At 50.6% G+C, this 11,988-nt stretch overlaps 1 protein-coding gene across 2 annotated transcripts; it reads right to left on the reverse strand.

Moving 5' to 3' along the window:
* Window positions 1–2,419: 2,419 nt before the first annotated feature.
* LOC308472329 (uncharacterized protein) lies at window positions 2,420–9,808 on the reverse strand. 2 transcript variants are annotated; one of them, XM_080997068.1, is made up of 3 exons: window positions 8,828–9,808; window positions 6,360–6,456; window positions 2,420–4,111 (listed from the first exon to the last, which is right to left on the reverse strand). In XM_080997068.1, exons 2-3 carry the CDS (start codon window positions 6,436–6,438, stop codon window positions 2,745–2,747), a joined length of 1,446 nt encoding a protein of 481 aa, XP_080853194.1. In that variant the 5' UTR covers window positions 6,439–6,456; window positions 8,828–9,808; the 3' UTR covers window positions 2,420–2,744. The 2 variants fall into 2 exon arrangements, with proteins under 2 accessions (XP_080853194.1, XP_080853193.1); XM_080997067.1 differs by having other exon boundaries at window positions 8,589–9,806.
* Between the last annotated feature and the right edge of the window lie 2,180 nt (window positions 9,809–11,988).

Genomic DNA, 11,988 nt, shown 5'->3' on the forward strand with positions numbered 1-11,988 from the left:
GAGATCAGGTTAGTCTGACATGACTTATTTTTCAGAAATCCATGCTGACTATTGGTGATCACAGCATTCCTTTCTAGGTGCTCACAGACTGTTTGCTTAATGATCTGCTTAATGATCATGTTTATGTTAATGTTTGCTTAATGTTTGCTTAATGATCTGCTCCAGATCATGATTATAAGGGGTGCCTCTTTTAAGGGAGCTGTGGGGCAGATGTTACTTTACCTTGATGGGATTTCAGTGCGGGGAGAGGTATAAATGGTCTGCCCCCTTAGTTCCAGACACCTGGGAGACCCCAAAGGAATGGAGCCTTGCGCAACGAGAGCTCACAACTCTGAGTACATTTTAATAAGGATAACTCTAAACATTTATACAGCAGCCATGAAATTAAAATACGCCTGCTTCTTGGGAGAAAAGCAATGACAAACCTAGACAGCATCTTAAAAAGAGACATCACCTTGCCAACAAAGGTCCGTATACTTAAAGCTATGGTTTTCCCAGTAGTGATGTATGGAAGTGAGCGCTGGACCATAAAGAAGGCTGATCGCCAAATAATTGATGCTTTTGAATTTATGAATTATGGTGCTGGAGGAGACTCTTGAGAGTCCCATGGACTGCAAGAAGATCAAACCTCTCCATTCTTATGGAAATCAGCCCTGAGTGCTCACTGGAAGGACAGATCCTGAAGCTGAGGTTCCAATACTTTGGCCACCCCATGAGAAGACTCCCTGGAAACGACCCTGATGTTGGGAAAGATGGAGGGGACAAGGAGAAGGGGACGACAGAGGACGAGATGGTTGGACAGTGTTCTCGAAGCTACCAGCATGAGTTTGACCAAACTGCGGGAGGCAGTGGAAGACAGGAGTGCCTGGCATGCTCTGGTCCATGGGGTCACGAAGAGTCGGACACGAATAAATGACTAAACAACAACAAACAGATTGCTGAAAACACACCAATACGTTCTCTTAGCAATTCTTACGACACTGCAAGGTAGGTTGGAATATTAGGGTCCCCACATTAATTTTTATGGGTGATGGGGAGGGTGCTAAGGAAGGAGAAAATGAGTCAATTGAACTTCATTTTGACTTTAAATGTAATTTATAATGGTGAGGTAATACATCCTGGGTATATGTGAAGTTAATCTCATCCAACCCCTAATTAAACAGATTTGTTCCTGCCACATGGGCCTCTGTGATTGGTGGCACAGTGTCTACCTGTGGAAAAAAGTTTGACAGTTGCAGGGGAAGTTAGGAGCGAAGCTTTGAGAGACTCTACTTTGGGAATATCAAGGGGGGGGGCATTGATTGCCACAGATTGGTTGCCCTCCCCTCTCCCTCCCTTCCCCCAATTTGCTTCTTCTTGTCAGCTTTATATAATTATAGGAATATTCAGGCTCTACAGTGGTACCTTGGTTCTCAAACACCTTGGTTCCCAAAGGCCGAAAACCCAGAAGTGTGTGTTCCGGTTTTTGAATGTTTTTCGGAAGCCGAACGTCTGATGTGGCTGTTGGCTATTATTTTGGGGCATTTGCACCAATCAGAAACTGCAGTGTGGTTTTCAAACATTTCAGAAGTCAAACGGAATTCCGGAACAGATTAAGTTTGGGGCTTTTGTTTTGCTATTTATTTTGCATTTTTGTTTTTGAGGCATTTTCAGTTAATTTGTTTTTGTGACTGTGTGGAACCCGGTTCAGCTATTGATTGATTGATTGATTGTGTGACTGCGGAAATGGATAAAAAAAACCATCCAAACAATGACTATCATCAGTGCAGGTAATAATTTTTTATTTTTAAATTTATATCATCTACAATACTGTTTTTTTATTTTATAGTACACTGCATTGGTTATTGCTTTCATTTCTGGATCAATGGTCTCGTTAGATAGTAAAATTCATGTTAAATTGCTGTTTTAGGGGTTGTTTTTAAAAGTCTGGAAGGGATTAATCTGTCTTGCATTACTTTCTAGGGGAAAGCATGCCTTGTTTTTGGGACGCTTTGGTTTTGGAACGGACTTCTGGAACATATTAAGCTTGAGAACCAAAGTACCACTGTACTCGTATTCAAACCTTTCACATACATTCTTTTGCAATTCTTACAACAAGCCTGCAAGGTAGGTCAGTTTTATTATCTGCAGGCTGCAAATGGCGGAGGTGAGAGAGAGAGAGAGAGAGAGGGAGAGAGAGAGAGAGAGAGAGAGAGAGAGAGCGGGAGAGAAAGAGAGAGAAGCTTGTCTAGGATACCTGAGTGGACTCATTACAAGAGAGGAGAGGGCAGCTCTCAAATTCGTAGCACAAGTGTTCAGCCATTATGCCACGATATCCCTTCCCTCTACATGAGAGCCAGCCAGGACCCATGTTTTTCATAGCTGCCGTCAAAATAGGTCATTTATTTTTATTTCATATGGGGACAGAAGAGATGGTCTCTTCTTATTTATTTATTATTTATTTATTGAATTTATATACCATCCTACACCCGGAGGTCTCACAGCAAAGATCACAATACATGAAATCAAAATAAAAACAATGACCCAATAACACTTGCCCAAAAAAGAGCCGCATTTTAAAAGGGTATAGGATGTTGATCAGTTCAACAAAAGGAACAATTTTGGCTGGCGCCTAAAAGTGTATAATGAAGGCGCCAGGCGAACTTCCCTGGGGAGAGCATTCCACAGGCGAGGAGTCACTGCAGAGAAGGCCCCGTTCTTTCCAAGACCAGCCATGAGGGTTCCTTTAGGGGAAAGCAACAGATTCAGTCTGACTTCCTCCACTCTCTCCTTTCCATGTACGTGCTCAAAAGATCCCTGATCTCCCGCGCTCGGGGGTTGGCCGCGTTCACCGGCTGCCTCTCCGGCTGCTGGTAAGACCGCGAGACGGACCTCACCACTTCCTGCCAGCCTTCCTGGAGAGGCTCGCCTCTGGTCTCGCAAATGTTGTGCAGGATGCAGCAGGCCACGATGACCCGGGGGGCGTAGCGCTCCCTCACGTCCAGGCGGGAGAGCAGGCACCGCCAACGGCCCCGGAGGCGCTCGAAGGCGGACTCTGCCACCGTGTGGCAGCGGCCGAGGGCGTTGTTGAACCGCTGCTGGCGGGCGTCCAAGTGCCCGCCGTACGGAGTCATCAGCCAGGCCAGCAGCGGGTAAGCGGGGTCTCCGAGGATCACCGGCTTCAACTGCTCGCCTCCCACGTCCACGGTCACGCCGGGACCAAAGGTACCTTGGTTCATGGCGCGGAAGATGGGCGAGCCGCGGAAAATCCGGGCTCCGGGAAGCTTCCCGGAGCGCCCCGCGTAGACGTCCGTGAACCTGCCTTTGTGGTCCACCAGTACTTGCAGGACCATGGAGTAGTAGCCTTTGCTGTTGATGTACTCGGTGGCTCTGTGCGCCGGAGCGATGATGGGGATGTGGGTGGCGTCGAGGACCCCGATGCAGTGGGGGAAGCCCTTGGCAGCGAAGCCTTCCATCACCTCCTGGGCACCGGCCAGGTGGACCACGTGGTGGTAGACGTCGTAGAGCGCTTGGCAGACTTCCATGACGATCCTGGAGACCGTGGAGCGGCCCACCCCAAAGCACTCGGCCACCGAGCGATAGCTATCCGGGGTGGCCAGCTTCCAGACGGCGATGGCCAGCTGCTTCTCGACGGTGATTGGAGCGCGCATGTTGGTGGTCTGCCGCTCGAGGACGGGCCTGAGCCGGTCGCACAGCTCCGTGAAGGTCCTCCGGCTCATGCGGAAGTTCTCCTGCCAGAGATGGTCGTCCCAGTGGGGCAGAACCACCTTCTCCCACCATTCAGAGCGGCCCGGCTGCACCCAGAAGGCCCTCTCCATGATGTAGAGCTCGTCGATCAGGCCGGCCAAGACGGCCGGCGACTGGAAGAGGCACGAGCACATCATGGCCTTCAGAGAGTCGATGCTCGATTCCACCACCGCCCGGAGGCGCACCGACGCGGCCGTCTCCACCATCTCCTCCAGCTCGGCCAGGTCGTCGCGCCCTCGTGGCAGAAGCTTCCGGCGTGTCACCAGCCGCGCAAAGATGCGCGACTGGATCCCCGCGACGGTTGTGATGGCGGCCACGGCAGCTGTGGCGGCGGCGAGAGCAGCTGACGCCATCTGATCGCCTTCTGGAGAAAATGAAAGACAAGAGAGGTTGTTTCAGGAACACCAGGAAGGAGCTGCTTTGTACCAGGGCAGATTCCGGTGATGGAGCCCCATATCTGATAGGCAATGGGTCTTAGGAGCCTCAGCAGGGAACAGCCTTTTGAATGTGTTTGTGGGAGGCAGGGGGCCCACGATTGTTTCCTTTTTAATTTCACTATTTATTTGTGCTTTTACTTTGTATTTCATCTATGAACCACCCAGAGATCTTGTGACAACGGGCGGTATATAAATCTAACAAATAAAATATGAATAAATAAATGTGGGTGACTCTAAACGAGGATCGGACAAATTCATGGAGGACAAAGGCTATCCAATGGCTATTAGCCACGATGCCTGTGCTCTATCTCCATGATTGGAGGCAACAAGGCTTCTTAAGAATAAGAATTTTATTAATTATACCCTACCCATCCGGCTGGATTTCCCCAGCCACTCTGGGCAGCTCTCAACAGAATATTAAAAACATGATCAAAAATTAAAAACTTCCCTAAACAGGGTTACCTTCAGATGTCTTCTAAAAGTCAGGCAGTTGTTTATTTCCTTGACATCTGATGGGAGGGCATTCCACAAGGCGGGTGCCACCACCGAGAAGGCCCTCTGCCTGGTTCCCTGTAACCACACTTCTGGCAGTGAGGGAACTGCCAGAAGGCCCTTGGAGCTGGACTTCAGTGTCCGGGCTGAGCGACGGGAGCAAGGCCAATTGCTAGGAACCACAGGAGGGAAAAGGGCTCTTGTGCTTGGATCCTGCTTGCGGGTTTGCCACAGGCATCTGGCTGGCCACTGTGAGAACAGGATGATGGACTACATGGGCCACTGGCCTGATCCAGCAGGCTATTCTTAAGTTCTTACTTTGGGGTGCTTTCACCAACAGTTAAAGTCCCATCTATCTACCCTGAGTTTCCCCGGACAACTAGTGTTGGGTCTGAATGTTTGCCGATTAGGATTTGGCCTTTTTTTGGATTCCGCAAGGCTTCTTTTAAAAAAAATAAAATAAAAATAAAACAATGCAAAACAATTTTGTTATTGCTGCAAAGGAAAGGGCACATAGAATTTGCCAAAAAATATAATTTGTTCAGGTTCCTATTATTCATTAGGCAAATACCTGTTTGTTTCGGTTCAGCTTATTCTGTTGCTGCAAGTCCTGGGGGGGAAAGCATGTGGGCACAAGGGGCATTGAGGTGACCAACACCTGCTGCATATATTTAAAGGAAGAAGTGGGGCTGGCCTGTGGAGGCTGTGAGACCAAATATTCGAATGCTTCCTCCTGTACAAGGAGAATTTCCACGTTTGAAACTTGCAGTCATGGAAAAGGCCAGGCTACTTCTGTAGGTCCAGGATTTTGTTGTTGTTTTTTTTACATTGAATAGGATAGAATTTTTTAAAAAGAGAGATTTCCTGCTTGTAGCTGGAATTCTTTTGTGTTTTGCCAGCCGTTGAGAGTAAAAGCCGACTGTGACATGTTGGTTTAATCTCTCAAAAGCTGAAAACATCCCAGAGTTTGCAGTGCAGGAGCTTGCACAAGCTAGGGCCCGACTGGAATGTCCTTGGAAGCCTGAGAAAGAAGTGGAAGCTGCTTTGTTTATCAGTTTCGCATCCACACCCTTCTCAGCAGCCCCTGAAGGCTCTTCCTGGTCACAAACCCGCATTCGCAAATCTAATGAACTAAAAAACCAAAAAACTCTACCGTCTTTTAATTCTATGAACATGTACCTAAGCATGCATCTGTTAAGTCTCTCAATAGCTTTGCAAGAGTTACAAATATAGACAAAAATGCTAGCTTATTCTCCTACTTTGTGAAATGAGCAACTTACTGTGGGCCAGAGGATACCCAGTTTAGATATACCGTCGTACCTTGGTTGACGAACGCCTTGTGAGTCAAACGTTTTGGCTCCCAAATGCCGCAAACCCGGACGAGATTGCTCCAGTTTGTGAATGTTCTTTGGAACCCAAACGTCCGATGGGGCTTCTGATTGGCTGCAGGAGCTTCCTGCAGCCAATCAGAAGCTGCACCTTGGTTTTCGAACATTTTGGAAGTCAAATGGACTTCGGAAGGGATTCTGTTCGACTTCAGAAGGCAGCCTCTTAGGCGCACCAGACAGAAGGGACCCTAAGGCCAGCAACACATCCACCTTTTACATGATGAAATCAAACTTTTGACTCACACGGTTTCCACTGAAATACTCTTCTGTTTTGTTTTTCTGTCTGAGTCCTTACCTGAGCTGCTATTCCTTGGCATCTCCTCTGTCTTAGGGTCCTGGGGGTCTAAGTTCGATGTTTCTTCTTCTGTCTCCATCCTCAACCTCACCTTAGGCTTTAAGAAAGGAAAACCTAATCAGGAAAGAGAAGCCAGAACAAAGGCAACCACCAGGGGCTGGCAGATTCCAACAAGGCCTGCCGCTCCTACTGTGGCAAGATGAGAAGCTCCAAAGATTATAATCATCCCAGCATGTGCAGAGCAGAGTAGATTCTGAAGGAGATTTTTGTACGATCAGAGTTGGAAGGGACCTCAAACATCATCCAGTTGGTGGAGCATCAGACTCTTAATCTCAGGGTCATGGGTTCGAGCAAAAGAATCCTGCATTGCAGGGGGCTGGACTAGATAACCCGTGTGGTCTCTTTCCAACTCTACCATTCTAATGCAGGAATTACAGCTTGGTTTCCTGGTAGAGCTGGAAAAGCTCCAGAAAAACGCAGCCAAAATCGTCAAGAGGCTGGAGACACTCATATACTTGTATGACAATACTGAGCAGGGGCAATGCCTGACAAACCTGGGCATGAGAGCTGATCTACCCAGCACTCTGAACAGTGCCAGGCATTGTGGCTTATCCGCCATTTTAATGCCCACCAGACCCCCACAGCAACACCACATCCCCATCCGTACTGTACATTGAAAACAGTATCATTCTGCTCAAAAAAATGTCATGGCTTCCCCCAAATAATTCTGGGAAATGTAGTTCGTTAAAGGTGCTGAGGGTCGTTATATGTCTCTGACTACCACTCGCTGGGAACTGCAGCGGGGCAGAGTACCGTTGTGCTCATGTCCTGCTGGCAAACCTCCCCACAGGCCACAGGGCGAACAGGATACAGTGGTACCTCAGGTTAAGAACTTAATTCGTTCCAGAGGTCCGTTCTTAACCTGAAGCACCACTTTAGCTAATGGGGCCTCCCGCTGCCACCGTGCTGCTGCCGCCGCGCGATTTCTGTTCTCATCCTGAAGCAAGGTTCTTAACCCAAGGTAATATTTCTGGGTTAGCGGAGTCTGTAACCTGAAGCGTATGTAACCTGAAGCGTATGTAACCTGAGGTACCACTGTACTGGTCTGGATGGGCCATTGGCCTAGTGAGGCAAGTAGGAGCTCCCTATTCCACTTGCAGAGCTACCAGAGTTCCCTGGGGTTAAATAACACTGTTCCCAGTTCCCAGCATTCTTTGGTGGGAAGCAATGGCCTTTAAAGTGGCATGACGCTGGTTTAATGGTATAGTGCAGAAGATGTCTGTGTTGGACCCACTTCCAGGAAATTGTGCAGGCCGCTGCCGACTTAAAATAGTGACCCTTAAACAAGCTTCCTAGGAAGTGAGTCTTGCTGAACTCACTGGCACTTGCTCCAAAGGAAACATGCGCAGGGTTGGGCTGGGATTGGGGAAGGTGGCCATTGCTCTGTGGTGGAGGTAGTCTTAGGTTTAATCCCAGGAACCTCAGGATTTCAGATAGCTAGCCTGAGAAGGCTTAGGACAGGCGTACCCGAACTCGGCCCTCCAGATGTTTTGGGACTACAACTCCCATCATCTCTAGCTAACGGGACCAGTGGTCAGGGATGATGGGAATTGTAGTCCCAAAACATTTGGAGGGCCGAATTTTGGGGTGCCTGGCTTAGGACCTGCCTATGGCAGGGATGGGGCGGGTGGATAGCTGGGGGCAACATCGCCCACCATCCCTGGTCACTAGCTACATTGCCTGTGGCTGATGGGACCTGGAGTCCCACAGTGCCAGGAGAGCCACAGGTTTTCCTTTCCTGACTTGGGAGACTCGCCATTGGGTGGAGCTGCACACAGTGCATGGCTAAATCAGAGGCAGGCAGTCTTCAGGTTTGTCTGATATCCTATTTATTTTTACCTAGAAGACCAAGATTTTCCAACCAGGGCCAGATGCAAAAGGCATACCTCCAGGGTGCGGTTTTCCCAAATGCGGGTTTCTATTTTTTTGGACTACAACCCCCATCATCCTTAGCTGGCAGGACCCAGGGGTCAGGGATGATGGGAACTGTAGTCCAGAAACAGCAGCAGACCCAAGTTTGGGAAACCTTGCTCTAGGGCAGGGACAGCCTGTGTGGTGATTTCTTAATACTTCAAACTACGACTCCCAGAAGCCCCAGTCTGCACTGCCAAAGGTCAGGGAGCATGTGAGCTATAATCCAAAACCACTTAAGGGCGCCGGTGCAGTTACCTTGTGTTTCTGAGCAGCAATAATTTATTTCCAGGGCCAGAAATGAATTGAGCCGGAGCTGAATTTCACGCGGAAGTCTATTCCTGATTAGGGATTTCCCCCCCCCTCCATTTCAGGAATTTATGTTTAGGGGGAGAACATCATTTCTTCACTGCTGATGGGACGACCGAGCGCAGGAAGCCCTTGCCGATCTACTGCAAACCATCCAGATCTCAGATCTCGAGCCACCTTCCGCCTACCGGATTCCCACTTGATCCAGCCTGGTCGGCGTCTTCCTTACACCATCCCCCCGTTTACATTCAGGGAGGCGCCAGACTCCTTTATCGCAAGCTGCGGACCACAGGAATCATCTTGCTTGTTCGCTCCATCTGGAGATGAAAATATCTCATATTCCCCCCCAGGATCGGATCGGCTCTCCGGGCAAAGTTGGGTTTCTAAAATCCGCCCCGCACGATTCCTCCGCCTTGTAAGCAGCAGAGGAGACTGGGATCTACTGGGGTCCCCCACTTCCTGGAGGTCTCGCGGATTCTGCAAATGCACGCAGGAAACGCGCGTGCAGCGTGCAAGAAGAGAGACGAATCCAGGATCGGCAGCAAACCCTCCTCCGACAGCCGCGGGACCGAGGAGATCCTCTTCCTGTGGCGACTGCGCCCGAAGATCTCTTACGTGTCAGCTCCCCTCAGGGTCCTAAAGCCTGCCTGCTCCCGGGAGTTGTGATTCTGGGTCGGCTTCCTCACCAAGACTGTGCCTGCGATGCAGTTCTTGCTTCACTTAGGCATCATGACTGTGCCCTGGCACCAGGGGTGGCCCCGCCATCGTGGGTGCCCGAGGCCGTGGGTGTCATGCAGCATGGCACTGAAATTTGTGGGTGCCTGGGGACCCAGTTAGCCGGCACCTATGACCAGGAGATGGTGGCGCTGTGGGTTAAACCACAGAGCCTAAGACTTGCGGATCAGAAGGTCAGCGGTTCAAATCCCCGTGATGGGGTGAGCTCCCGTTGCTCAGTCCCAGCTCCTCCCAACCTAGCAGTTTGAAAGCACACCAGTGCAAGTAGATAAATAGGTACTGCTCCGGCGGGAAGGTAAACGGCGTTTCTGTGCACTGCTCTGGTTCGCCAGAAGCGGCTTAGTCATGCTGGCCACATGACCCGGAACCTGTACACCAGCTCCCTCGGCCAATAAAGCGAGATGAGCGCCGCAACCCCAGAGTCGGCCACGACTGGACCTAATGGTCAGGGGTCCCTTCATGCAGTTCCTTCAGACCCCTGGATTGCCATGGGTGCAGGGCACACAGGGTGATCAACTTGGTCAAGAATCAGCCTGCTCTGCTCAGACAGGTCAGGCATCAACAGAGGGGCGATGACCGCTGGGAGGAGCCCAGAGAGAAGAAACGCCATGGGGCATCTCCAGCGGCACAACTGGATACCTTCATCTGCCCCACCTGCAACAAAACAGGTCTCTCCTACATCAGTCTCTACAGCCACAGCAGGCGCTGTGACTCTCCAGCGGCTTGACTTTTACCCCCCCCCCCAGGTACACTCTTCCATAGAATCATAAAATTGTAGGGATGGAAGACAACCAGAGGGTAATCTAACCCAACCCCCTGCAATGCTGGATCAATGCTGGTACAGTGGTACCTTGGAAGTCGAACGGAGTCTCGATTTCCAAAACGTTCAAAAACCAAGGCGCTGCTTCCGATTGGCTGCAGGAAGTTGCAGAAGTCGCATCGGATGTTCGGGTTCCAAAGAACCTTTGCAAACCCAAAGACTCACTTCCGGGTTTGCAGCATTTGGGAGCCAAAACGTTTGACTTGCCAAGCAACACATGATACTCACGAGTGGCTTTCAACTGGCTGCGGCAGTCAGATCATAACAGATGATAAATGTTTAGCTCTGAGACGAATTCTCCCACCAATCATCCCATCACCGTCTCATGGGAGACGAATTCTCCCCTACCTGTAGCCTTTGGGATGTTACTGGACTTCAACCCCACGCACCTTAGGGACGATGGGCCTTGCAGTGCCCTGTTCACCTGGCAGCCGTGGGGGATGTGAAGCTTTGTGTCTGAATTTCCAGTACAGAAATGCTTCTGCAGAAATACCATATTTTTCGCCCCATAGGGTGCACAGGCCCATAGGGCGCACTTATTTTTTTATGGGGGAAATAAAGGGGGGGAAATTATCCCCCCCCCCGAGCCCCAAAAAGCAAAGAAGCCATGACAGCAAGCAGGACGGATCCTGCTAGCTGTCCTGGCTTCGTTTTTAGCCTCGGGGCTGGGGGTCCGGAAGCGAAGGCGAGGTTGCGCAACCCGGAGCTTGCCGGCCTGGGGTGGGGGAAGCCCGAGCTTCCCCAGCCCCCAGAACAGGCTGCTATCCGCAAGCCTAGGGAGCCTGGCGGGAACTCCCGCCGGGCTCTCCAGGCTTGCACATATCTGTCCGAAGCCCGGGGCGCGCCCCGCTGCGCCCCCCGGGTTTCGGGCTGCAGGCTGCTTCCTGAAAGCCTGCATTCGCCCCATAGGATGCACACACATTTCCCCTTCATTTTTGGAGGGGAAAAAGTGCGTCCTATAGGGCGAAAAATACGGTACTTAGAAATGATACCAAGGAAGGAGGGCAGGGATGTTAGGGTCTGCATGGTTCATAGGAGCCCCCCCCCCCCAGTGTGGAGGCTGTTTGTTATAATGTGTCTAGGTAGGAACAGCTGGTTCTTGCATCCCAGAAAACAAAAGATGCTCCAGGCCATTCACAAACAAGAGGCGGGTGTGTCAACAAGAGCCCTCTTCACGCAAACAGACCCAGCCAGGCAGACCCGTCTGACAAGGTCTCTTCACCTCCGCCACCTCCAAACCCTTTTGCAAAGGACAAATCTACCACTTCTCTGACATAGCACCACCCATAACCAGAAGCTTGCAGAAAGGCCATGGGTAGGCAAGCTAAGGCCCGGGGGCAGGATCCGGCCCAATCGCCTTCTAAATCCAGCCCGCAGACGGTCCAGGAATCAGCGTGTTTTTACATGAGTAGAATGTGTCCTTTTATTTAAAATGCATCTCTGGATTATTTGTGGGGCATAGGAATTCATTCTTCCCCCCCCTCAAAATATAGTCCGGCCCCCCACAAGATCTGAGGGACAGTGGACCGGCCCCTTGCTGAAAAAGTTTGCTGACCCCTGAGAAAGGCCATCCCAGAACCCGTTTTCTTGCCTTGTCCATCCTCCTTGTCCACAGCAACCTTGCTCAACCCTGCCTCCCAGTGTCTTCTCCCTCCCCCCCCCATAGACTCATAAGAGTTGGAAGGTACCCCTTGGGTCATCTACCCCACCCCCCTGCAATGCAGGAATCTTGCCCACAGCCATCTCTGGGTGGGCTCGAAACACCAGCCTTCTGGTTAACATCCATTTGCACTG

The sequence above is a fragment of the Podarcis pityusensis genome, assembly GCF_964106645.2.
Source record: "Podarcis pityusensis genome assembly, chromosome: 2".
In the NCBI taxonomy this organism is placed as follows: Eukaryota; Metazoa; Chordata; class Lepidosauria; order Squamata; family Lacertidae; genus Podarcis; species Podarcis pityusensis.

Coding starts and splice junctions, on each gene's coding strand:
- LOC308472329 (XM_080997068.1), bottom strand. CDS start 6,438: ATGGAGACAGAAGAAGAAACATCGAACTTAGACCCCCAGGACCCTAAG. Junction 4,112..6,359: donor GCCAAGGAATAGCAGCTCAG/GTAAGGACTCAG, acceptor CATTTTCTCCAG/AAGGCGATCAGATGGCGTCA.